Genomic DNA, 26,759 nt, shown 5'->3' on the forward strand with positions numbered 1-26,759 from the left:
ATCAGTGCAAAAATCATTACTGTCCCCCTATATCCCTGGTATTCCTTCAGATTCTCCAGGGACCTCGTGTGCAAGATCCTTTTAAAAAAACACCATGTGACTCTCATGCCTGCTGAATAATTCTGAGTGCCCTGGACGCTGTCATAAATCTCCTGTCTGCCTATTTAATATAGTGGCAATCAAAATCATCTATTGTTCTTGAGGATTTAAGATGGTCCTTAGAAGATGAAATCAATATGTCCAGACAGCCATTAATCTGCCTCCGAGCCTCCTTTTCCCAACACGCACAGTCTGCCAGGGCACTGCCGGGCGGCGCTGGGCTTGACCTCTCGCATCACCCTTATTAAGCAAAGGATTCATCCCCTCTGTGGTCAGTACCCTTCCCAGTTCCTTTTAATTTTTTTTTAAATTTTAAGTGAATGGCTGAGTTAATAATTCCTCTTCCTCATGAGCCTGTGCTAAGTGGGAGAGCCAACAGCGTGGGCAAGAATGTGTGTGTGGAAGAAAATACGTGCAAAGTTTAGAAAATATCCACCCAGGGGCTGGGGATGTAGCTCAGAGGCACAGCACTGGCCCAGCATGTGGGCTAGACCCTGGGTTCCAGCCCCAGCAACACACACACACACACACACACACAATCCATCCGCGATCCACCAAGAGACCATGCACACCTGCCCGCTGCATGGGAGGGTCCTGGCTCTGCCTGTGGTGGGCTGAACTTACATGTGTTGCACGCAAAGGAAGCCACATCCCCTACAGGAGGAATAAAGGAATGAGCAGACCAGAGATTAGGCGGGCAGCTGGGCCCGGTGGTTAGTGGGAAGCTTCATGACTGCATGATCTCTGCTCCCAGCCCCAGGGGACAAAAGCCGCCATTTCTAAGGCTGGTCTGCTCTGTCAGATTCCGGGCTACAGTGCGGCCAGCAGGGGACAGGGTCCCAGGCTGTCTGCTCCACGGCCCTGCCAGGAGCTGTCGTCTTACACTGTCACCGGAAACAGCTTTGTCTGGGTCCTGAGAGTCTGGCCCAAGAATTCACTGCCCCAGACTGGCCTCACCCCTCTGTGCTCCGTGGGGGCCGCCCACCACGGATCTGATCCAGGAATCCCTTGGGAAACGAAGGTGCAGATGAAGGAGTGGACTGTGAGCCAGGGGGTGACGGAACCTCCCTTTACCTGCCCAGGTGATGCCGTGACGTACCAGGTGGACTCAGACTCCAATTTAGCCAACATGGATAAATCATGGGCACTGGAGTCGGTGGACATGGGTTCAAACTCCCCTGGACCAACTGGGAGGTTATGTGGACTTAGACGAGTTTCCTAAACTCGTGTGCCTCGGTTTCCTCGTGTGTTAAGTGAAGTTAACGATAGCTGTCTCGCAGGCACTGGCAGAATTTAATAAGATGGGACAAGTAGTGCTTTCAGCATGATGCTCGGCACAGAGTGACGCTCAGGAATCTTCCCCAAGCCCAGGAGGGAAGCACGATTGCTGGAAGTCCTGTCCACTGACTCAGGTAGGTGGCTCTTGAGAACACAGACCCCGGGAACCCAGTCTGCCCTTCCCAGACAGCGGGCGAAACAGCGCCCTCTGCTGGCCGCCTGGGGTTCTGCTCCTGGAGGTAGGTGGAGGGGAAGTTCACAGCCCCCAAAGGCCCTCAGCCAACCTCTTCCTCCTTGGAATCAGCAGCCGCCTGGAGGATCCTAGAGCCTGTCCCGCGCCCATGACTCACAGACCGCAGGGGAGCCGTCCCTGCCGGCCCTTCCCTGAGGCACAATGTACACTCTGCAGGTTGGCTGGAAGCTGGTGAGGCTGTAGCCCACCCAGACCTCAAGGGGGAGCCGTCCAGCCCCCACCTCCACCTTCTGCCCAGTGTAAAAGTCCAATCTGTGTCCAACCCAGGGCAATGGCACTAACGGGGGGGAAATTGGACACCTTAATGAATACGTGGGGAGCCTCTTTTAAATGGGGGCAGTTGCCCCTAGAAGCCACTCTCCCTTTCTTTCTCTTCTGCCTGGCCCATTAGGTTCTGGGTAGCAAGGTGCCCAGCGGGCACTCTCTCCCCTCAGGCTCCCTTCCTGTGTTCAGTGCTGACATTTAGAACAGCAGCGAAAAGTCATAAAGAAAAAAGATCACCCACCGCCCACTGCCTAGAGAGATGGCCAACGTTAGCGTCTGGGTGCATTGACCTCCAGCCTCCTTGGGATTCACATGCAGGATGAGCATTTAAAAAACTCATGCTGTGGACCCAGTTTGCAGAGTTTTTTTTTGTGTGTGTGTGTGCGCGGGGGCGGGGGGGGGCAGGGGGATAGAACCCAGGCCTCATGCCTCTTGATGGTGAAGCGTTCCACCCTCGAGCTGCAGCCCGCCCAGGTCCTGCCCTTCTCCCTGAGCACTGCAGCAGGGAATGAGTCTCTCCAGGTCACTGGGTGTGACTGCTCTGTCTTACCTGGGTCTATGGAGATGTCGCCTCCAGTTCTCTGATCTTCTGAACAGCGGAAGCTGATGCAATGCTACAGTGCAGAGGGTCTGGGGAAACGTGGTGGACCTCTGGGGTCGCCTCAGGGCTGAGACAGCTGGTCCGAGTCTTTGTATCCTTCAGGGCGGTCATTACCGTGCGTCCTGGAGTGCTGGTGAAAGCCACTGGAGCCTCTGCAACACACGACAGGAAGGACTGGGCCCGGCCACTCTCGTCTTTGCCCACTGTGGATGGCAAGATGGCACCCACGCCCCAACTTGGCCTGTGCGGCACCAAGACCAGAGCTTAGGACCGAAGGCCCATTTAGACAGCTGCCTCCGAGTTCTAGGAAAGCAGAGGTAGTCGAGTGTGACAAAAGAAAGGAGGTACAGTCACAGCTGGGGCCAGCGCTGAAGCCATGGAGACCACCAAGTGTTTACAGAGCATCTCGGCATCTCCGTCTGCTTTCCAGGGAATGTTAGATTGGCTGCGAACACTGGGAACGTGGTTTCTATTTTTCTCGTAGCACTTATATTTTGCTTCAGCTTATGCTAATTTTGTTCTTTAAGAAAACTCTCCCCTACTAGATCGCAGCCGTGCGAGGTGCTGCAGCATAGTTACCAAGGAGCAGCTTCAGTGTGGCAGACACACTCGAGTTTGAGATGTGACTCTCTCCTCTCTACACTTATTTCCTCGATTATAGAACGATGATAATACCTCCGGGGGTCGTTGTCAGTACTAAATTGGAAAATGCACATAAAAGTGCTTAGCCAAGTGGCTGCCACAGTCAGCCCTCAGTAAATGCTGGTTGGCGTTACTGCACCAGACACGGTATCTCAGCTTCTCTCCTTGCGCCTGGCTCCTGGCTGCTTGGTCCTTACTTGGTCCTTTCTGCCTTCAGTGGTTACTATTGTCCTTGGGCAGGCTGCTTTCACCCAGCTGGGCTCCTCGGGAGGAGGAACCATTGCTTGTTCATCTCAGAATTCCTTGCACATAATAGGTGTTCAAAAAACATAGAGGTGAATTGAGTAAATAACAATGTCTCGGATTCACGTAACAGTAGAATTTCTTAGATGTGAAGAAAGTCAGAGCCAGCCCATGTTTCAAAAGGAAAACCTACTGCTAGGTACACACCTTCCAGATGTGACGCATACAGGGAAGGACCACCGGTCTGCAGGGTGCTGTCGCTGTTTCTCTGTATTTTAGATAGCACCGAACATGGCCACTCCAGAGCCATCACCCATCAGAACAGTCAATTGCTAATCAGAGTTTAAAGGTCGAAGCTGAAGAATGATTCAAGTTTGTCCTGACTGATGATGTTATTTGTTCTCATTTGCAATCAGATACACAATTATCACCGGAGCCAAAGGGCTGGAGTGTATGGGGCGGCCCGTGGCGGTGAGTTCTGCAGGGTATCCTGGTGTCTGATGGCAGGGGACCAGAGACTGCTGTGCTCAGGCACGAGTACTGCCCGTGTGAGGTTGTGTACACAGCTCCCTCAAACCCCACCCCCAAATGATCACATGCTCTCTGAAGGCTCCATCTGGTCTCATGCAGCTTTATATTCCCAAGATCTGGGTCAGGCCTGGAACCTAGTAGGTGTTCAATGAACGCATGTTAAATAAATGAATAAATAGCATCCTGGGGAATCTTGGCGTATCTTTTCACCTTATTACAGAGAATCTTTTCTTGTTACAAGTACTGATAGCCAAACTCTCGTGAACGCTTCCAAAATAAGCTAAAGTAACACTAAGTTCTATTTCTTCTAGAGCAAGTGTGGCTGACCAGGCCAGAATTTTCCTGGCTCTAAGACAATGGGTTGCAACAATTATTATTTTTATTGTTTCTGTAATGTTCCATTTTTACTGTGAACTGCTGAGGGTGCCCTCAAGTGTCTCTTCATTGTAATATCACTTGTGCTCTTTGAAAAAATGTACTGACGGTGTTTTCAATTACCTGGTTAAATACAATTGGCCTCTGTATTTCAATTGTGAATTGAAAATAGTCTAAAGGGAAAAAAACTGTGTCTGCACTGACCATGTACGGACATTTTTTCTTGTCATTATTCCCTAAACAATACAGTGTTCAACTATTTAAGTATTTACATTATATTAGGTCATAGAGGCATTTAGAGATGACAAAGTATACGGGTGTGTGTGTGCAGGTGATATGAAAATATTGTCACTTATAAGGAACTTGAGAACCCATGGATTCTAGTATCCTGTATGGGGGGGTTTCCTGGAGTCAGTTCCCATGGATACGGAAGGATGTCTGGACAATGTGAAATGGTTTGGTTCGTTGTGTTTCTTGGTTTTGCATCTTGTGTTCAGGGCCCTACCAACCTCCAAGATGTGAAGCTAAAGATTAGTCCTCCTGTCTGGATGAGCTGTGAGTCTTTAGAGATGAAATGTATTTGAGCTCTGAGCTGCTCTGGCGAGGAGACCCACCCTGGGGTTAAGGACGCAGAGAGTCTTGTTTCGGGCTTTGGTCTGGAAATCGTTGCCCTCTAAGCCTCTGCTTTCAAGAACTCGGGCCACTGGCTCTTCCCTAGGTCAGAAGTAGGTGCCCCCTTGTGCCCCCAACGTACTGCAGCTGCTGACAGCTTCGAGGCTGGTCAGTGGAGAAGGCCAGAACACTGGGATGTCCCCTGGCCACCACTCCACGGGCTCCCCATAGTCAGGCCTAGAGAGTGCTTTGATTCCCAACAGTTCTCCAGGTAGAGAGAGAAAAAAATTGGTCACTCCCCTGGCAGGTACCCTCCACATTGAGTAGCGTATGGTTCTTTCTCCAAAAGGAACCCTAGTCTCAGGTTTATCTCAAATGGTATTTGAGGAGGAGGAGAAGGGGACTAGGAGACTTTCCAACTCAGGATACCCCATAACTTGTGGCCCATCTTGGCTGATAGGGTTCCAGAAACCGGAAACTCAAACTCCATGATGTGATTTCCGGAAGACATTGAGCCCAATGCTCTACTTTCATTGCAGTTGGTAACAAAGCCAGCGTTTGCCAGTTTTTCTCGACACAGACTGAGTCGCGTTGCACAGAACCTCTGTTGCTTACCACCAATAGCACCTCCAACCTGAGTGGCCATCATGGTGGACAAGGACAGGGAAGATGGACGCTAGGCCTGCTCAGCAGACCCCCTCCTGGTGGGTGGTCCTAGCTGTCTTTACCTGAGGAAGGCAGCAAATGCTGATTGTGTTTTCACAGAAGCCAAGGTTTGCATGATTTTAAAAAATCTTTTTGGTACACAGCTGGGCAATCTCTGTACGTTGGTCTCACCCAGGGCCAACACCAGACTCTTATCAGGCCTTCTGCCAGCTCCAAGAGGCCCGGGCAGCTTCCCAACTACAGTCCTTCACCCCTGGATCCTTTTACTCACTTTCAGATTGAGCTCATACTCTGGGAAGCAGTGGGTTTCAGCCCCAGGGAAAATAGGGAACAGAGCCTTCTCCGCCCACATATGCCACTGACCAGATTAGAGGTGGCTTTGAGCTCAGATCTTGGGACAAAGAGTCCTGCTGCCACCCTCTGCTTCCCCCAGTTTCATTTGAAGTTCACAGGGGCTTCACCATAATCAAAGATCCCAGTGAGTGAGGCTGGCGAGCCCGCCAAGGGCAGCAGCTTTAAACCCGGGGGGCCTCTGTACACCCAGCCCTGGGGCCGCTCCAGGACCCTCTGGGCCTCCTCCAGGCCCTGCAATCCCCACCCCTCCCCCCAGGCCCTGGGAACCAGGCAAGTTCCTGAGTCCTCCAAGGCACTGTGAGAATCATGAACAAGTCTGGGCACTGACCTGGGTCACCAGTGTGAAAGGGTTGTCCTTGGTCACCTCCCATGGAGCAAGGGGCCTGCAGCAGCCTTTCCAGCTTGTCTTTGGGAACAGTCCTCATTGTGGCCACCAGAGGGCAGCAGAAACCAGCAACCGGGGCACCAGGCACTGTTGTCTGTCAAATCAAGTAAAAAATGTTAGAAAACCGTCTTAGCCCAGATCCAAGCCCTGAGCACCCAGAGTTCAAGGCAGCTGAATGAAGGGGGAGGTCCCAGGAGCTGTTATAAAAATCCGCCCTCTACTTGGAGGTGACATAGAGATGGGCATGTTTGCTGATAACCACTGGTTTAAAACAGCAAATCCTAACTTTTTATGTGCCATGGATTCCTTTGGGGGCCTGCTGCAGCTACGGACGCCCTGTGGTTAAAAGTCATGCTGTTAACCACTTAAAAAAAAATTCATAGGATTCCAGTGGCAACCAGCTTTATTGCAACATGAAGTTACTAGTTCTTGAAAAAATGTGAGGCCACAGTACGTGTGCTTTCCCGTCAACAGCTTCAGGAACCAAATGGCGATCTACAACCACTGTGAGTCTGAAGAATGATCCGTGTGGGATACTTTTGACATTCCAGGAAGGGTTGTGATGAAGATATCTGGGATTTCTTTTGGCCATCAGGTCTGCTGGTAAGGCGACCGCGTGTTGCTGACTTTCATAACTAAAGGAAACCCTGTGCTTCAATTTGAGGTTATAAAAATAAAAAAGGTATTTTTTTCCCATCCAATTTCATGGACCCTCTGAATTTTCTCCGTGGGTCCCAAGGGACCCGTGGACCACAGACAAGGAACTTCTGAGAGAATCACAGGTGGAGAGACGCAAGGGAGCAGAATATCCCACGAGGAGCTGCTGTTGTTCCAACCCCAGATTCCACATTGGAAAGAGTCGTCCAGAGCTCCCGGGGCCCTGCCTCACCCCTGTCTCAATAGAAGTCGCCCAGGGTGACCGGTGCCTTTCACTGCCGGGGTGTGTGTATTCTCCCTCCTCAATGGTTTCTGGTCCCTGCAGTGGGGCTTATGGAAGATTTAGGATGCGGCCAGAACTGTCATCCCCTGGGAAAGCCTTGGCCGTCACCTCAAGGGCTTGCTGTTCCCACTCTGGCAGCCACAGGATGAACTTGGGTGTGCCTGCCAGCCCCGTGTCTGCGGAACGGCCCTGGGAGAGGGACAGGTTCCATTCCAGGGCCACTGGCAGAGCCAGGAGCACTCCCCAAGGCCAAGGGGCCTCTGTCTGGAGGTGGCTTTTCCTCCTGGCTGACAGCAGGATCCAAGATGGCTGCCTGACCACCTGTCCCAGGACCCAGGAGCAGAGGGGTCACTGTCAGGCCTCCGGGGACAGTGAGTATGGTACAAGTGCAACCACGGCCACGTGAAGCACATGATGTGGACACACTTGCACCTCCACGAGGCGTCCCTCAATGATCACACCTGCCTCGTTGACATAATATAGATGGGAGACAGGGGTTCCAGGTTCCAGTTGGCTTTGGGACTTGAGCAAGTGTCTGTTTGTCTATCTGTCTCTCTCTGCCTCAGTTTCCTCATCTCAAATGAGAGGCTGTGTGTGATGAGCCATAGGCCCTCCCAGCCCTCACCTACTCCAATGCTAGTAAGTTCCAGGGCTGGACCCTGCTCTGGGGCCCAGCCAGCAGCCACAGCACCATCCCCGCCCTTCCCTAGTTCAAGAAAACCTGTCGGGCACATGGCTCCCTGTGAATGGCAGCACAGACTGTGGACACCCTTGTTTCTGACCAGAGGCAGCTCAGGCCTCTCTGGCAGGAGCCCAAACCAGACATTTTAATAAACGTTGCAGGCTCAGGGTGAAATCTCCGATCTGAGTCCTGCATGAATAAGGAAACCTGCAACGTCACCATCTGCACTGACCTAGCAGCGAGAATGCTCAGACATTCCTGTCCAGGAAGAGGTCTGTGGAATGCCAGGCTAATCCTCTCCCACAGACAGGATAGGTGATGGCTGGAAGGAAAGCCCAGAGGCACAGGGAAGGGTTACAACATCTATCAGAGGCTCAGCCCAGGGGGAGCCAACTGCAGTGCAGTCACCTCCAGCCAAGAACAAGACCAGGTTTTCCTGGTGCAGACATAACATAGCAGCTAGCCGCTGGCAGAGGCCCTGCCACAAATCCCCGGGCATTAGCATAGCCAGCCACATTTTCCTTGAAGAGATGTGCACCTGAACCAGGGAGGTGTTTGAAAAACCTCACCGAGGGGCCCTAAATTAAAAGACCCAGACACATTCCAGACAGGTTTGGTGGACACGGTCGCAATGCCCTGCCAAGAAGGGCCACATTGGATGTCACGGCAGTACTGGAGGTGGGTGGGCGAGAGGTTGGCTCAGAGGTGAACGACTTTTCCTGGGTTGCAAAAGTGGCTGAGTTGGGGACAGAACTTAGATTTTCTGCCTTCTGTGCCAATGTTCTCCCCACCACAGGAAAATGCAAGCGGACCCACATTTTCAGGCTGAAGTAGCACCCCTTTTCTCCACAGAAAAGACTTAACTGGGCCTCTCCAGGAATCTTCTCCATGGCTGATTTTAGAACTGTCAGGAAAAGAGTCTCTGCAAAAGAGTCCATTGTAGATAAACTTCCTATTTTCCTGTCACCCTGTTTTACTTGGCCACTGGCTGAGAAGATACCAGCACTCCAGGTGCTGGACACCCCCTTACTAGTTGTTCACAAATGTATCCAGTATAGGACTTTGAAGAAATGTGCAAACAAGGCCTCTGGCCTGGAGCTGGGCTTCACAGAGATGTCCACATTCCTAAGATAAGAGAAGATACCAATTGGGCTCCATGGTAACAGCTGGCAAGGGGAGGAAAGAAAGGGGAGAAGAAGCTCCCCGCTTCTCAGGTGTTGCCCTTGAAGGGTTCACTTGCCCAAACCAGTGAAAGAAAAAGCTGCTTTTATGTGAACTTCTGCAGACTGTGAACTTCTGAGCCCCTCCCTTACATGCTGGGTATAAAACTCTGAAACTCCCTGAACTCGGGATTCGGGGGATTGATTGATTACAGCAAACGCTGTGCCCTCTGGACCTGGCTGCAGCCAAATAAAACTGTTTCCTGCTGTCTTCTGTGCCTTGCCTCGCCTGTCCCTACAACAAGGCCTCTCTCTGCTGGTGGGTTGTGTGCCTACCTGGTATGCTCCTGCGTGGCTGAGACCTTTTGGGTCTCTTCCGGGGAGCCCCACCTTCTCCAAGGCCCTTTCCAGGGAGAAGCTGCAGTCTAAGACGAAGATCACCATGTCCTTCAGCTGCTCCAAGTACTCCCCCAGCGAGATCAGGGAGCCCGCGCAGTCACCACATTCATATTTCTGGAACTGGGGACAGACTGTCCTGGGGACACAGGGCAAAGCTCATAGGCCCCAGACCCTCCATATGGTCCTGGGCAATGGATTTTTTAAAAGGACTGGGGTGAGCAAGGGTCGTCCAGGGTTGAATTTTCGGGCCCACTTTCTTGGTGGCAAGGTCAAGAAAGCGGTTTTCAGCAGAGGCCTTGGTTGGCACCCTGGAAACATGACCAGATTGGAGGTGACTAAATTGGCATGCATATCAAGTAGCCCCCACCACCCATTATATTTCCTATAACCCCACCCAAGACCAGCCAAGCCAGCAAGAAAAAACAGTGGTGCTCTCTCTGCCATGGAGGTGGGGCCAGCAGACCACACGGGACAGAGGACAATATCTCCAGGAAGCTTTCAGAACTGGCGGAGCCTGAGTCCTTTCTCTCTTCTTACAGAAACTCCTCTGTAGGATCAGGAGCCTTCTATAGTCCCGAGCCTGTTCTTCACTCACTCCCAAATCATCACGCTGTTGCTCCTTGCTAGACAACGCTGGGTGACAAAGCTGTAGCAATAGACAGGACACCATCCCAGTCCCTAAGTAGCTCCTGATCCTACACTGGTCGGTGAGAATGCATTGGAAACAGGTGCTTGCGATGCAGAGCAGGAAGTGGTGACAGGTCAGGCAGAGGAGTGACTCAGGGAAGGGAGAAACCCACTCTTTCTTATCATAATAATTTGGAACTGGATTGTCCCCCCAAATCCATGCATTGAAGACTTGGTTGCCAGCCTGTGTGCTATTGGGACATAGAGGAACCTTTAGGATGTGTGGCCCCGTAGAAGGAAGTTAGGTCATTGGAGGTGTGACCTTTAAAAGGATGTTTGACCCCTGCCCCTTCCCCTGCCCCCTGCTTCCAGGCACCGTGAGGTGAGCAGCTCTGCCCCAACATGCACCCTCTGCCACCGTGTTCTGCCTCACTATAGGCTCAAAAGCAACAGCACCAGTCATGGTCTGAAACCACAAGTCCAAATAAGCCTCTCCTCCTTGTAAGTTGTTTATGTCAGGCATTTTGTTACAGTAAAGGAAAGCCAACCATGTAACCATGAAGGAGTTGGTGCTGGGTGTTTAGGCATAAATAGGAATTTTCCAGTCACACAGGAGGAAGGCACATCGAGGCAGAGGGAACAGGATGTGGAAAGTGTGGGGGCATCCAGCACTATGGCCCACTGGGGGCTGTGCTCCAGGAGTCTCTGAGTTGGTGGTACAGCAGGAATCAGGGGAGCAACCTCAAGGAGCAACCTCAGCCCTGGGGTCTCCATCCCTGGAGTTCACAAAATGATAATGACAGGAAGTCCCTGGGGTGCTGTCTGTCTGGAGAGAGGGTTGGGGATGACTAGAGTATCTGGGTCAGAGCAGTTCAGCTGGGGCTGGATCACCGTGGGTCCTGAGATTGGCTACGGTGCGGGCCACAGGAAGGCACTGAAGAAAGTGTTTAGAAGTGGGGCTGTGGGGGTATGATTGGACCATGAGAGCTTCTAAACAGGAAAGTCATGTGATCATATTTAGATTTAGAAAAGGCGAGAGTAGAAGATGGGAAGGGGAGGAGAAGGTGAGACTAGGGCAAGGAAGGCAGTTATGAAGTCTTTTGGTCAGAGCTGCTCACCTCATGGTGGCAAGGAAGCAGAAAGAGTTCTTGCTTTTATAACAAATCCCTTCTTTCAAAACCCATTCCAGTATGGGTTCATCCACTGATGGATTAATCCACTGATGAAGTCAGAGCTCTCATGATCCAATCATACCCCAACAGCCCCACTTCTAAACACTGCTGTACCGAGGACCAAGCCTTCAATACATGAGATTTGGGGAACCTTTAGTTTCAAACCATAACACACCCCTAGGATAAAGTTTAATTTATCAATTAGGCACAGTAAGAGATTAACAATAATAACTAATAATAAAATAGAACAATTATAACAATTAGCTGTGTCGTGGTTTGAATTCGAAATGCTCCCCCAAAAGCTCATGAGTTAGCACTGCAGTGCTGTTCAGTGGTGAAAAGAGTGGATTGTGGGAGCTCAGACCTCATCAGAGGATCAATTTGTTCGATGGATTAATAATTTGAATGGACTCCTGGGTGGTACCTATAGGCAGGTGGGGCACGGTTAGGGGAAGAAGTCACTGGAGCGTGGGCTCAGGGACTCTGTCTCTGGCCGCTTCCTCTCTCTCTCTCTCTCTCTCTCTCTCCCTCTCTCTCTCTCTCTGCCTCTCTCTGCTTTCTGGCTGCCATGAGCTGACCAGCTTTCCTCTGTCCTTCCGCCATGATGTTTCGGCCTTGGAGCCAGCCACCCATGGACTGTCTCTGAAACTAAGAGCCCAAACAAATCTTTCCTTAAGTTGTTCTTAACAGGTATTTTGGTCGTCACTATGAAAAGCTAACTCACACTGTTAATAACAGTCGCTTAAAACTTTGAATTATTTATTTCTGGAATTCTCCACCTCGTATTTTAGACCTCAGTTGACTGTGGACAACAGAAGCCGTGGACACTGAGACCCTGGACGAGGGAGGACTGCTGTAGTTGAAAAGTCTGCGCGGAATCACACAACGCGGGTGATGTCGGCCGCTGGAGGTTAGTGAGCGAGGTGTGATCCTTTTCTTGTTAACCCTGCCCAGGCAGCTTTCTGGAGTGAGTGATGAAGTGACAGATGGCAGTGCCCAAGGGATCTCTCCTGACCTGGACTTTCTTAGAAATCCCAAAATTTTACCCTGATGTAGAGGCAAGGGATGGGATCAAGGGACAGGGGATAAGTGGGAACAGTAGGGAGGGCAGCTCCGTCTGGGCAACAGTCATGAGCGAGGCCCTGTGCCAGGCACTGTGGGGTCCTCAGGGCTGGACAGAGGGCTCTGGACGACACATGTGGCCACTCCCAAGCTTTGACTCCCAGGAACCCTGGCTTTTACCTGATGCCTGGGACAGCACCCAGGGTGGGCCACATCCACTACTCTGGCTCACTTTGGCCCAGCAGGGGCAGAGGACCACTGTTGGCCTGGCAGAACCTCTCGAAGGCTGGCACCAGGGACCTGTGCAGGACCACCAAGCTGGCTGGCCGGAACCCTGGGTTGGATGGGAGGAGGGACAAGGGCCCACTGAGTCGCTGCCTGGCAGACGCTTTTAAATTTCACTTTTTTCCCCAGTGCTGGGGGTTGAACCCAGGGCCTTGGGCATGCTGGGCAGTGCTCTTTACTTTACTTCTGATTACAACATTATAGACATCGGGAAAGGTGCCCGAAGGTGTCCAGCTTGGTGAATTTTTACAAAATGAATATAGCGTGTAACCAGCATCCAGATCAAGAGACAGACATTATCGGCACCCCTGAAAGACCTGCTCCTGCCCTCCAGCCACCGCCCCCTGCCAGGGTGACCACTCCCCTGACTCCTCACACCACACACTCCTTTGGCCTTTCTTGGACTTCATGCAGTGAAACCACACACTAGGTGCGTTCTGAGTCTAACTTCTTTCACTCCACAATACACTTGGGACGATCTTGAATATCATTGTGTTAAAGCTGTCCGTCCCCCTTACTGATGAGCATATGTATGTAATTCGGGCCTGTTGCTAATGGACATTTGAGGAGTTTCCAGGTTGGGGGTGCTAGACACTGTGCCCCCCGTGAACACTTTAGCACATGCATTTGGGAGTTCGTGTGTGCGCGGCTATTTGGCAGGTACCTGGGTTTGTGGGATAGATATAGTCAGCTTCCCACGGTGGCCCTGGCCATCTGCTGCCAAAGGCATGCTGGTCCCCAGTCCTTGGCATTGCCTGCCTTCCTGCCTTCCATGTTTGCCATTCTGGCGGCTGCGGAGTGGCGCCACCCTGTGGTTGTCACACGCATTGCCCTGGTGTGGCTTGGTGCCTTTTCACCTGTGGCATCGGCCATTGGTTGATCTTTTGGGGAAGGAATCTGTTGGGTCTTGTGTGGGACAACCAGCTGCCGAAAGGCCAAGGAAGCTGCCGTGCTCTTCAGGACTACGAAAATGACCTGGAGCAACGCGGGAGGGGTGACAGTCAGCTCAGAGTCTCCCTACTCTACCCGCTGCTTCTTCCCTCCCGAGCCTATTGTGAGGATAAATTGGATTTTTAATACAACAAATCAGGGAGGCTTCAGATGCACAAAGCTTCTTTGTTCCCTTTTAATTAAATGTACTTTGGGGGGTACTATGTTTAGGTTTTGTGTTTTTCCCCCTGCTGGAGATGAATAGAAAAGTCCCCAGTTGTCCCCCTTAGTGACAAGTGGAACAGAGGCCTCACTGTTTGGTGAGGGCTCTTTCCTGCCTGTGTGATCCCTGCAACCCGGGTCTCCCAGGCTCCACCTGACTTTGTCTTTGAGGAGAGAAATGAAGTGATTTCTCTGAGTCTTTTACCTAAAAATCAATATTTTAAAACTTAATAAGAGTGACGGAGAGGAACTCATCTTTACATCCTCGTCTGATTTAAAGCCCCAGGGAGAAGTCCAGGCTGGAGTTTTCCAGCCATTGGGTACGGTGAGCTTCTCTGGCCCCTCAGGATTTCCCAACAGGTGACGTGGACGGAGTGCCCTACTTACCTTAGCTCAGGCAGATCTCCCTCCCGAAGGTAACATGGGGGATTCTATTGCTACCTTCATTTTGGAAGAGGAGGCTTGGAGAGGTCACATAGTTCCCCCACATCTCCTCGACCAGTAGGGGCAAAGCTGGGGTCCACACCACAATGTCTGATCTGGGGGTCTAAGGCCCAGCTCTTCCACCCTAGGGCACCCCGAGGCCCCTGCAAGCTGGTTTAAGGTAGGGTTTGCTGATTGCATAAATGACTATGGCTCTCTGTAAATGATGCTTCCCAGCTCTTTTGCAGTGGACCCTGGCCTTGGCCATGAGATTTGCTTTAGGGAACAGGATGTGAGTCAGTGATTGTGAGGGGTTGATGTTTGCGAGGACATTAGGGCTCACCCTCACGGAGTACTGTCTCTTGGAGTCCTCGGCTACTACAGAGAGAAGTTTGGCCACTCTTGTTGGAGAGGCTTCATAGCCAGAAGCTGGCTGTTCCAGCCATCCCAGTGGACACCAGACATGTAAGGGGGAAGCCATTTGGCTGGTCCATCTCCAGCAGATACAGTATGGACAGAGGGATCCCTCCACCAACCCAGCCTTGGTTGTAGAGTTGTGGGAATTACGGTTTTAAGTCACGACGCTTTGGGGTGCTTTGTCAGGCAATAATACATAACCGTTAGCCCACAAATAGAAACAAAGGCCAAACGTGTTGATAAACAAAACGAAGACTGCCTGTTCTAGCGAGTTCTTTAAGTAGTGTTACTGTTTTCTCTTTGGTATTTGCACCATTACCAGGAAAATCTGCTTTTATTGTGAAATTTTTCTGGGACTTAGGTCAGTGACAAATTTGGTATGTGTTCTCTCTTGCAGGGTCCTTCAGGACCGTGGGTGTCCCCCTGGGAGAGGGTAGGGAGATGGGTGCTACCCAGAGAATAAGGCCAGTCAAAGGTGGGGAGACTTGGTCTGTATCAAATCTGATTGGACTGCAGTGTAACCTGGGGTACTCTTCCCAGAAGGGACAGCCCCTTGGTCATCGGAGCCCATGGGCAGTTCTCCTTCTGGGGCTCAGCTGAGGAAGCAGCAGTGGGTGACCTGAGACCCCTCCCAAGGCTTCCTCACCTCTGAGAAGCTAGGAAGTGACCAGGGCTAATCCCCCTCTGCTCTTACATCCTGCTCCTAGGCAGAAGCTCTAAGTCTGGGGGAGGTCTAGAACCTACCCAGTTGATATTTGCAGAAAATTTTTAAAATATCTTTGAATTTTATTATTATTTTAATTTCACAAGTTTTATGAGGAATAGTGTGAAATTTTGATACATGTATACAGTGCATAACGATCATGATATTCTAAAAGCCAAAATCAGGTCTTTTGCATCGCATCCCATAGCTTGGATCTGTAACAAGTGCCAGGTGTCACCTCTATGAAGATGTTTTACGTGTCCTCCTCATTTACCCTTATTTACTCCTTTTCAGTTCATTCTCTTCATGTCATGTATCCTTGGAAGTTAATTAATTAATCTATTGGTCTATTTTCTATATTTCTTGCTAGAAATTGACCCGGACCTGTGGGTGACGGCAAAATGACAGAAAGGGTCATCAGCTTCTGCTGGTCCTTCCGTGCTCTGATTCAGCCTATTTATATAATGACAACCCCAATATCCAGAAATTGTCAAAAGCACCTGGTGCCACTTACCCGCAGCCATGTTGGATGTGTTTCTGATGTTTGCTTTCCTCTGTAGGATCAAGCTCCTTATGGCAGAGGGAAGGTCGGGCCTCCGGAGGAGGATGAAGGACGCCAAACCTCCTGTGACTGGGCCACGGGGACTCTGGGTGGAGGCAAGAGGGGAACAGGTTAGCAAGCACAGCCTCCACCCCAGGAGGTGCCCCGGCAGCATCAGCTCCCTCCTCCTGGGTATCTGGGGTGATGTTCTTCCCCTGCTCAGGTCTGTTTTGGGGTGACTCTGGCTGACCTGGGATGTCCTCCCTCCCTCTCTGAAGGCCTTTCCCTTCCTCAGAAGCACTCAGAATCCCTGTCTCAGTGGCCTCCTAGTCTACTTGACCCTGAACTCCTTTCTCTCCCCTGGGCCTGGAAGGCAGGAACCCACCTTAGACCTCTTCCCGAGGCCCCCGAGTACCATCCTAAGCACACAGCACACACCAAAGACTTTCAAGGAGTGAGAGAGTGAGTGGATGTCACCCGCAACCACAGATGAACTAACAGGCTGACTGCCGCTCTGCTCCTGACGCCTGTGACTTAGAGTCAGGTTCCTAAAGGCAGGAATTTTGTGTTTTCTTCCCTGTGCTCCCCTACCCTATTTTAGGAACAGTGATTTAATCGAATTTTTTGTTGAGTGAATAAATAATGTAGAGTGGAAAATAGAATGCATTTTTTAAATCAGCTAAAAGTTTTTAAAAAATCATTTTTTAAGTATACAGAGGGTCTCAGAGCTCTGAGAAATTATGCTCAGAAAGGAATCTTCTAGGTTGACTTCTTATACTCTATAGAGAGTAGGCCCAAAGTGTTAGCAAAATCTAGGCCACAAGATCACACTGGGTTGTCCTCTAAGACGTGGCCCGTGTCCTGTTCATTCAAATAGACCCCATGTCTTGCACGGAGACACAAATGCAGGAGTCAGCCAGTGTTTGTGAATGACTGGCTGATTGCAGAACAGGCGAGAATGTGATTTAAGGGTGGTTTTCATAGTTAGGGTTCTGAATAAGTCGGATTGTCCACAACTCTTTCTATCTAAGAAGAAGTACCCACTGGGATTCCAAACCACTAATTTATGTTGTCAATTCTAATCTCATAGATAGAAAGACATGTATGCCCCGGGTCCGTTTTAATGAAGACTTTGAGGTTACATAAAATCTGGAACAAACAGAACAACAAAAAGATTGCCCCGGCAGAGGAAGAGATGTATTCAAAACTGACATGAGTGCTTTTATAGCTGCAGGAACAAAGGCGACACAGAGAGGGAACAGTTAGTCCCGCCTGGGGGGAGTGGGGGGGGGCTCAGAAGGGTCAGGCGAGGTTGGATTCCACACCCCAGGGGAAGATGCCAGCACTAAGGTCAAGCCCATGCTTGCCTGCTGGACCAGGGCGGCCTGCCTGAGCCTTGCAGGCCTGGCTGAGCAGCCCCTCACCATCTGAGGTTCTAGATGCTGTGGTTCCCAGGGTCACGGCAGAGAATTTAGCACCTCAGCCTGATGCTCAGAGAGAGAACCAAACTATGAGGGGACAGTGTCGGAGCCTCTGGTAATTGTGCTCACCTAGGACCTGAGGAGGACATAGAGTTTACCCAAATCCACTAAAATGAGGCTCCCACACTAGTCCCTTGTCCTGTTAAGACTCTAGAAGGCAGCAGATGGAGGCAGGGGGTTGTTTGGCCGATAAATCATACCCTGAAGACAAACGTTTAGGGTTGTGGTCTTTCCTTTATTTATTCATTGTTTTAATAAATCGTAAGTGAATAATCGCAAGTGAATTCCAGGTTCATTTCTGGACCTGAACTTGTAGCTATTAACCTGTCCTGTAAGACGCATGCCCACAGGGGTAACAGGCCAAGAATCCCTGCCTTACAGTCACCCCTCAAGGCAGGGGTCAAGCTTGAGGTGACTGTAAGACTTGGCTCCTGCCCAAGTCTTCACCACACCAAGCAGAGAGTGCCCAGGTAATAAAAAACACAACTGCCACCATGTATGGGTCCCCATGATGTGTTGGACCCAGGTTGGGCCTTTCCACATACCACCTGCTGGTTCCTCCCCACAGTCCCCCAGAAAGTCACTATTAATACCAACATAGAAAAAGAAACTGAGATTCAGGGGAGCTGAAGAAGTTTCCCAGAGCCCCATGACTGGTACGTAGAGCCCAGGTCCAAACGCAGGTCTAAGTCATGCTCACTTGCTTGGTGTGCACCTGTCTGTGTCTGTGTATCTACAGATCTGTGTGTTCTTCCCCAGCCAGCCGTCCCGCTTTCCCAAGCTCCTCCTCATGAACAAGCTACTCTCCTGCCTTACTAAGTCACATCCAGAAACCTGACTAGTGTCCAGGCACAGTTCATCCATACGTCTGTCTGTCTGTCCATCCATCCATCCATCCAACGAGCCTCAGGGCAGGCTCCGAGCAGACTGTCTGGCTCTAAACCTGGGTCTACACTCAGGCACAGATCTTTAGCCACTCTAGGCTTATCCCTCATCTGTAGAGTAGGACCAGCAATAGAGGTGCCTCGTTGAGTTGTGACCAGGGCGAACAGGTTGGGACCCCTTCTGGCCTGGCCCTCAGCTAATAAGGCAGTCCAGTCACAGCCCACACTCACAGGGGTTTACCAGCCCTGGAGACAGACATTAAACACACAATGACCCTCGTGTCTGTCTCCCAGACAAAGACAGAAAAGTCAGGAGTGAACTTTAACTCCACACGCTGCATGCTCTGGGCCCCGTGGACAGGGGTGGAGGAGGAGAAGGGGCTGAGTCTAAAAGGATGAGTAGGGGGTCTGAGGAGCAAAGGGAAAGGCCCGCTCAGAGCAGGGGACAGCAGGAGGCGTGGGACCTCCCAGCATGTGCTGCAGGTAGGAGGCGGCAGGAGGAGGGCCGGGTGGGCAAGCAGAGGCCAGCTGAGCAGGGGTCCTGAGAGATGAGCATCTGCAGCCTCCCTCCCACCCAGCAGACTGCCAGGGGACAGCCGGCTTTAGCTCTGGGTGTGTCCTGCAAGACTAGACAGTGCTGGGCAGGCTTGGGGGAGCAGCGGAGGTCGTTTCTGTGAAGCAGAGACAAGGATTCTCTCTCTCTCTCTCTTTCTCTCTCTCTCTCTCTCTCTCTCTCTCTCTCTCTCTCTCACACACACACACACACACACACACACACAGATTGTCCTTGTTTCCTTTCGGTTCCGCTGGGGCAGGACTTTTTAGAGATCTGTCTTAGTCATTGCTGTTCCCTCAGTGAATCTTCAGCAGTCCCTGGCACTTGGAAAGCACCCCCTCCAGGTCCCCTGTTGGGGAAATGGACAAATGCACAGAGCTTCCTGAGACGAGGCCGCCTCAGAGGCAGGAGAGAACCACAGGCTCAGAGGCTGGGGCAGCAGGCGTCTCTCAGAGGAGTTAGAGGTTCTACAGGGGTGAAGATGGACACAGCCCCAAGGCCCCCAGTAGGCTTTGTAACCCAGGTTCTTTTTCCTCTGCTACCATGATGGAGCCACCGCAGGCCTGTCAGCTGACAAGCACAAGGGACACCTTATACTTATACCTTATATATGGGATTGCATTTGAGACCTTGAGGGGCACCAAAAAAAAAAAAAAATTGGAGACACAGTCCATTTTCTCCAAGCTCAGAATCTGGCCAAGAAGAGCACATTCTTCACAGGGAGAACAACTCATGGTGTCCCACAACTCCAGTTCTGGTTTCCATGGCTGTCCCCTGGATCACTTCCCCAGAGTCCTACAACTTGATAAGGGAGGAACAGAAGGAGTAGGTGTAGAGTACTTGTCTCTACTCATTAATTTTTGTGGTGGGAGTTGCTCAGTGTTTGCCAAGAGAGTTGCTGGTGGTAGGCTAAATACAACGGCAAATTTGCAAAATAAATGTTGCTGTAAGGAAGGAAGCATTTAGCTATGCAAACATTTCATTAAAAAATGTCATTACAATCTCAGAGACAAAAGATCGGGGGAACGTCGGCAGTCATAATTAGTGTTTGTTTATTGACTAGGTCAGATACAAGTGGACTCGGTATGCAAAGGGTTGTGAACAGATGGCTACTTTCAATCAAGACAAGTGGAGGCTCCTTCTCCTTCCCGTTTGTAAACAACGCAGTCCTAGCACTATTAGAAGGCACAGAGGGAGGCAGGGATCCATGGTGGGGGACAGGGGAGAGGAAGCTGTGGTGGCACAAAGCAGGGTGCCAGAGCCCAAGTGGCATGAGTAGGCCTTACCCAGGAGAGATGATCCTGCCCCTGGTGGCCCATCCCATTGAGGGTGGGGAAGGTGTCCACATGTATGGGTGACGGTCTACTGGAATAAAAAATCAATAAATTAAAATATCCCAGATGTAAATTGCGAGTAAGATATATTCACTTTGAATGTTTAATTTCACACTAGAAAAAAAAATTGGGATAAAAGAAACATATCTCAACACTGTAAAAACTATATAAAACAAACCCAAGGCCAACATCATTTTAAATGGAAAAAAAATGAAAGTATTCCCTCTAAGAACAGGACCGAGACAGGGATGTTCACTTCCATCACTTCTATTCAACATAGTTCTTGAAACTCTAGCCAGAGAAATTAGGCGAAAGAAAGAAATGAAAGGGATATAAATAGGTAAAAAGAGCTAAGACTATCTCTGTTTGCTGATGACATGATTCTATATTTAGAAGACACAAAAAACTCCACCAGAAGACTTCTGGAACTCATAAATGATTCAGCAAAGTAGCAGAATACAAAATTAACCCCCATAAATCAGTTGCCTATGCTCCAATGATGAATCAGCTGAAAGATAGATTAAGAAAACCATCCCATTCATAATAGCCTCAAAAAAAAATACGTGGAATCACTTTAACAAAAGCAGTGAAGGATTGTACAGTGAAAATTACAGAACAGTAAAGAAAGAAATTGAGGAAGACCTTAGAAGATGGAAAGACCTCGCATGCCCTTGGATAGGCAGAACTAACATTGTCAAAATGGCCATACTACCCAAAGCTCTAAACAGATTCAGTACAATTCCCATCAAAAGTCCAATGACGTTTATCATCGAAACAGAAAAAGCAGTCATGAAATTCATTTGGAAAAATAAGAGGCCCAGAATAGCCAAAGCAATCCTTAGTGAGAAAAGCGAAGCAGGAGGCATCACAATACCACACCTTAAACTATACTACAGAGCTATAGTAACAAAAACAGCATGTACTGGCACCCAAACAGACATGAAGACCAATGGAACAGAACAGAAGACACAGAGACAAACCACATAAATACACTTACCTTATAGTAGACAAAGGCATCAAAAACATACATTGGATTGGGATTAGGGCTGTGGCTCAGCAGTAGAGTACTCACCTAGCATGAGCTGGTGTTGGGTTTGGTCCTCAGCACCACATAAAAAATAAATGAATAAATAAAATAAAGATATCATGTCCAACTACAACTAAAAATTATTTTCAAAAAAGTTCCTCATTCTAAAAAAAATGCATTGGAGAAAAGATAGCCTCTTCAACAAATGGTGCTGGGAAAACTGGAAATCCATATGTAGTAGAATGAAAATTAACCCCTATCTCTCACCTTGCACAGAACTCAACTCAAAGTGGATCAAAAACTTAGGAATTAGGCAAGAAACCCTGTATACTCTAGAAGAAAATGTAGGGCCAACACTTCAACATATCAGCTTAGGAACCAACTTCCTTAACAAGACTCCAAAGCACTAGAAATAAAATAAAATATCAATAAATGGGGTGGTATCAAACTAAAAATCTTCTTCAATCAAGTGCATGAATGGAGAGAGTCTACAGAATGAGAGAATATCTTTGACATCTGCACCTCAGTCAGATGGTAGGAGGGTTAATTTTCAGGATATACAAAGAACTCAAAAAACTTAACACCAAAATAATAATAATAACAACAACAACAATAATAATAACAACAAACAATCACCCAATCAATAAGTGGGTAAAGGAACCGAACAGGCACTTCACAGAAGAAGAAATACAAATGTTAACAAATATATGGAAAAATGTTCAATATCTCTAGCAATTAGAGAAATGCAAATTAAAACTACACTGAGATTTCATGTCACTCCAGTCAGAATGACAATTATTGAGAATACAAGTAACAATAAATGTGAGGATGTCGGGGAAAGGTTCACCCATACATTATTGGTGAGACTGCAAATTGGGGAAAACACTTTGGAAGCTAGGATGGTGATTCCTCAAATACCTAGGAGTGGAACCACCATTTGACCCAGTTCTCCCACTCCTCGGCATATACCCAAAGGATTTAAAATCGGCATCTACAGTGACACATCCACGTTAATGTTTATAGCAGCTCAATTCACAATAGCTAAGCTATGGAGCTGGCCTAGGTGCCCTTCAACAGATGAATAGGTAAAGAAAATGTGGTATATATACACAATGGAGATTACTCAGCCATTAAGAAGAGTGAGATTATGGCATATGCCAGGAACTGGATGGATCTGGAGATTATCATGCTAAATCAAATAAGCCAATCCCCCCAAACCAAAGATCAAATGTTTTCATTGATATGTGGAAGCTAATCCACAGGCGGGGAGGGGAAGACTAGCAATTCAGAAGATTAACAACGTGAATGGAGGGAAGGGAGAGGGATGGGAAAAGAAAGTCAGTGGAATGAATCTGACCTAATTTTCCTATGTGTACATATATGAAAACACCACAGTGAATCCTACCATCACGTGTATCCACAAGAATGGGTTCCTAATTAGAACAAGATACATTTCATGCTTGTATATTTATATCAAAACAGATTCTACTGTCATATATAACTAAAAGGAACAACAACAACAACAACAAAAAATGTTTAGTTTCAAGTCATAGGTGTGAAAGTGCCAGCGGACTCAGCGCATGACTTGACCGGCAGAGCAAAAGTGCTTGATCCCGGTGTTTCTGGGCCAGCTCCACAAGACGGAGCCTGTCCTGGGGAAGGGGCGTTGTGTGTGCGCTCCACAGGGCCAAACCTTCACTTTATGACTCTGAAAGTCTGGCAGTTATTCTTGTCTGCCCAGCACGCCTGTGAGTGTGCATTCTTAGAGTTCTAGAATATTTGAGAGCCTCATTCTTCAAAGTGAGTCTGCGTTTAGTTCCACAGCCAAGTAAAGCAACCCAACCAGGTGGCAAAACTCCAGGCTATGACTGCTGTGGGCAGGGGAGGCCGACCGGGCTGTTCCATCCCTGGCTTGGCCTGTGAAACGAGAGCACATGTGTTTGCTTATTTAATAGAGTTTCTGTCGGGCCAAATTCCTGTAACCACGAAATACGACCTGGGAATCCGCACAGTATTTGAGGGTAGATGTTGCCAGCAATAGATGCTGAGTCACGTGGCTCCCTGGGTGAGTCCTAGGATAAACCCTGGAGGTTGCTGTAGTGACATCTAGCCAGTTTCACTCTTCCCAGTGACCCACATGCCTACTTCAAGGTCATCATGTGCACCACATCCTGATTGTGGAGGTTGGAAGCTCCAGGCGTCCCCAGTCTATAGAAGAAAGCTTGACCTGAAGATATCGCCTGCGTCCATAGAGGACATGCCGAGCTGACAGCAAGGTGAATGCTCTCATGATTAGGGTTGTGTGTGTATGTGTTTCATTCATTGAGAGTAAAACTAATTTAGCCCAGCTTGGTGGTACATGCCAGCAGGTCTGGAGGCTGAGGCAGGAGGATAGCGAGTTCAAAGTCAGCCTCAGCAACTTAGCAAGGCCCTAAGCAACTCAGTGAGACCTGTCTCTAAATAAAATACAAAACAGGGCTGGGGATGTGGCTCAGTGGTTGGGTGCCCTTGAGTTCAATCCCTGGTGTCAAACAAACAAAACAACAAACAAACAAACAAAACTAATTTCAATGGGCCAGTGCTTACATCTATTGGTCTCAGAACCATACATTAGTCCAGAATTGCATTTGCCCTGCCCTGGAAGCGATCCCACCTGAGAGCACACCTGTATGGAAACACACATATAAAACAGAACTGTTACAGAAGCAGTACCATGGGACAGACGGGATAATTATAAGTCCTTGACCCTCATCCTCTCATGCTTAGTCTAACGTAAGACAATTGGATGGAAAGGGTGTGTGTACGTATGGATTGCATTTCAGAAGACAAAATAAATCCAAATAAAAATAAGCAAGCCCTGATGAGGTTCGTTTATACAGCCATCACCAGCCCTGCAGAGGTGTCACGTAAGCACCACGGGCCCTGTGGAGCACGCACACACAATGCACTTGTACTTTCCAAAGGTCTTTCAATCCAGGAAACCTGATCCACAAGAAAGGGAGGCTGGGCCTCACCTGTTCTGCCTGAGGCTTCACAGACTGTAAACTGCGCCATCAGGCGGGAGTTTGCCACAGCCCCTCGCCTGGTTCCCTGTCTTAGACCTTCTGAGATTTCATTTAATAGGTATCATCCTTGAGCACCAAGTGTTCAGGACTCAGTCCCTGCCCCACAAATTCTTTATTGCCCATGGCACTCAAAGCGACAGTGCCACATCCAGGCACAATAGGGACTGCATGCTTCCAACTGTGGGCGCAGGAGGACTGGCAGGGTTAGTCTGAGGGTCCTCACTGGCTGAGAGGATGGCTATGCTGGGAAAAAGCAAAATTTCTTAAGCAAGTTCCCCGGGAGGACTCAGAGAGGAGGTCTGAGGAGCCAAGGAAGGAAGGCGCATGCTCGGGCACCTGGGACCATCCCAGAGAGATGGGGAGAAGCCGCCAGGGCCTTCTAGGGCCTTCTTCCCTGTGTGCAGCTGGCAGGAGGAGGAGCAGAGTCCCTGGGCTCTCCCTGAGCGTTGCCATGGGAACAGCGGGCTGGGAGGTGTGCTGCATCTATTTCTATGGCTCCTATCACCATGGCACCTACTTGCTCTGAAAAACACAGCTAAAAACAGAACGCGAAGAAGAGGGGGACAGCACTCCCTGCAGTCACCTTCAGCAGTGGTTCTCATACCTTGTGATTGCTCACGCCGGCCTTTTCCGTTCGGAGGGTCCATGTTTTTGCTGTCTGTGACCTTAAAAAACAAGGGGTTCACTATTCACATCAGCGCCACTGTGATGGTGAGGTGGCTTAGGTTCCAGAAAGTTCCCACTGGATTTGCTGCAGGGAGACGTTTCTCAAATGAGCTCACACAGGAAGTGGCTTGTTCAGGGCCCCACGTCAGGCGATTTGGGGACAGGGAAGAAGTAGGGAGTGAAGGAGAGGGACCGTGGTGTCCACGGGCACAGATGACTCAAGAAAAGGCCTGTGCTGATTCACCAAGGAGGGTCGGGAGTTTTCCTGGGAACACACTGGAAACTCACTCCCCAGAGAGATCCACAGGCCAAATCCCTTCCCTGAAAGTCTTCCTGAAATTATCAACTATGCTTCCTAATAAAGCACTCAGCTCGTCTCCACAGTCAGACAGAACTTGACTTCAATCCTGACTTGGCCACTTGCTCGCCACGTGAGATCTGTGGGGCCCTCGAAAGCCAAAGGGTGCGCCCCTCCCAGGGACACACTGCTTCCTGTGACCTCGGCCTTCCTGGTCCTCCCTTGGTTTTCTCATCTATAAAACAGAGATAATAATAGCAGCTGTCTCTGGTGGTGGCTCTGCGGTGGCATCAGGAGGGAAGACACACGAAGCCCCTGGGATGTGGCAAATGCTCAGTAACTGCTGGAGACGCGGCTGTGAGGAGGACAGCAGTGACAGCTGGGCCCACAGGGTGCTCAGGGGCTGCCGGTCATGTTCCCCCAGGCCTGACTTCCTGTCCTCCGTCTTGGGGTGGCAGCGACACGGGGCCTAGTGTACAAGTAGCCCCCTGCCTTCGGACTCTCACACTCATTGGTGTCCCTGGGCATAAGGCTTTGAAGTGGGTGATTCCGTGGGGAGGGTCATCAGCCTAAGCACTTGAGTGACCCAGAGGACAAAGGACATGTCCTGGGGGAAAATCCCAACATGGTGACCTGCCTGCGGCTTTGGAGTCAACAGCTCTGGCTGAGGGCTCTGTCCTCCCTCTGCCTACTTGTCATGTGGCTCTGAACAAGTCACTTGACTTCTTTTTCCTTCCCCGTGAAGCGGGGCGAATGGCTGGTCGGAGCTGGAAGGGAACCTGGGAGAGAGGTTCTCTCGCGCAGCCGCACACGGGGCTCTCAGGACTGCAGGCTCATCTAGTCCCCACCACCGCAGCAGAAGGCAGAGCGAAGGCTCCACGTGATGAAGATTAGCCTCACTAACAGGAGGAGACAGGCCCATCTCCTGAACGGGCATTAAACTCCCAGGGTCACACCAAGCCAGGCCCAGAGCCAGGACGGCCTCTTCAGTGCCCCCAGGGCCCTCTCACAGGCTCCATTTCTCACTCTCATGCCACACAGTCGGTGGGCTGCTCTCATCCATAGCTCACACCTTCGCTGTTGAGGTCATCACGGCTGTCTCCCCGCCTAGCCCTGCTCCCATCAGAACTCCCACCTCCACAGGGAGATCCCTGTGCTCCCAAGGGACCGAACTCCACTCAAAGAACAGCCCTGCACAGGTGTTATGACTTAATCTAAGCCAGGTAGCTAATTCTGTCGCTCTGCACACGGGGATTGACAGATGTGACCTGAGGTGTTCCAATCCGAATGACTCTCAGGACTCTTCCCAGTCGTGGGGGATGAGAGACGAGCCTGGGGCTGGTCCAGCTATCTTACCGTGATGAGCAAAGCCAGCGCCATAAACCGGCACACAGAGGAGCCTCAGCTGAAAGAACTCAGCTGGGGCTGTGGTGGCATTCTGAACGTCTGGACAGGACCACAGCCCAAACTTGCCCTACCTTTGATTTTCTTAGTTCTATGAATCAACAGATTCTATTTCTGTTTAAATGGATTTAAGTTGGCTTTTCTGTAAAGTCAGGTTGGCAGTGGCTGGAACGCTGCT

General features: G+C 49.9%; 1 protein-coding gene across 1 annotated transcript in view; it reads right to left on the reverse strand.

The window, feature by feature from the left end:
- Dglucy (D-glutamate cyclase) overlaps positions 1-26,557 on the reverse strand; it is a 48,318-nt gene extending 21,761 nt beyond the window's left edge. Inside the window, 8 exon segments of the mRNA XM_058577849.1 lie at positions 2,445-2,459; positions 2,462-2,647; positions 5,041-5,163; positions 6,247-6,397; positions 9,422-9,620; positions 12,526-12,679; positions 15,840-15,972; positions 26,534-26,557. Of these exon segments, the coding sequence (XP_058433832.1) occupies positions 2,445-2,459; positions 2,462-2,647; positions 5,041-5,163; positions 6,247-6,397; positions 9,422-9,620; positions 12,526-12,679; positions 15,840-15,972; positions 26,534-26,557 (985 nt within the window).
- Between the last annotated feature and the right edge of the window lie 202 nt (positions 26,558-26,759).

Source organism: Marmota monax, unplaced genomic scaffold, assembly GCF_021218885.2.
Source record: "Marmota monax isolate L192 unplaced genomic scaffold, Marmota_monax_Labrador192_F-V1.1 WCK01_AAM20220418_F8-fsc00017, whole genome shotgun sequence".
NCBI classification, from domain to species: domain Eukaryota; kingdom Metazoa; phylum Chordata; class Mammalia; order Rodentia; family Sciuridae; genus Marmota; species Marmota monax.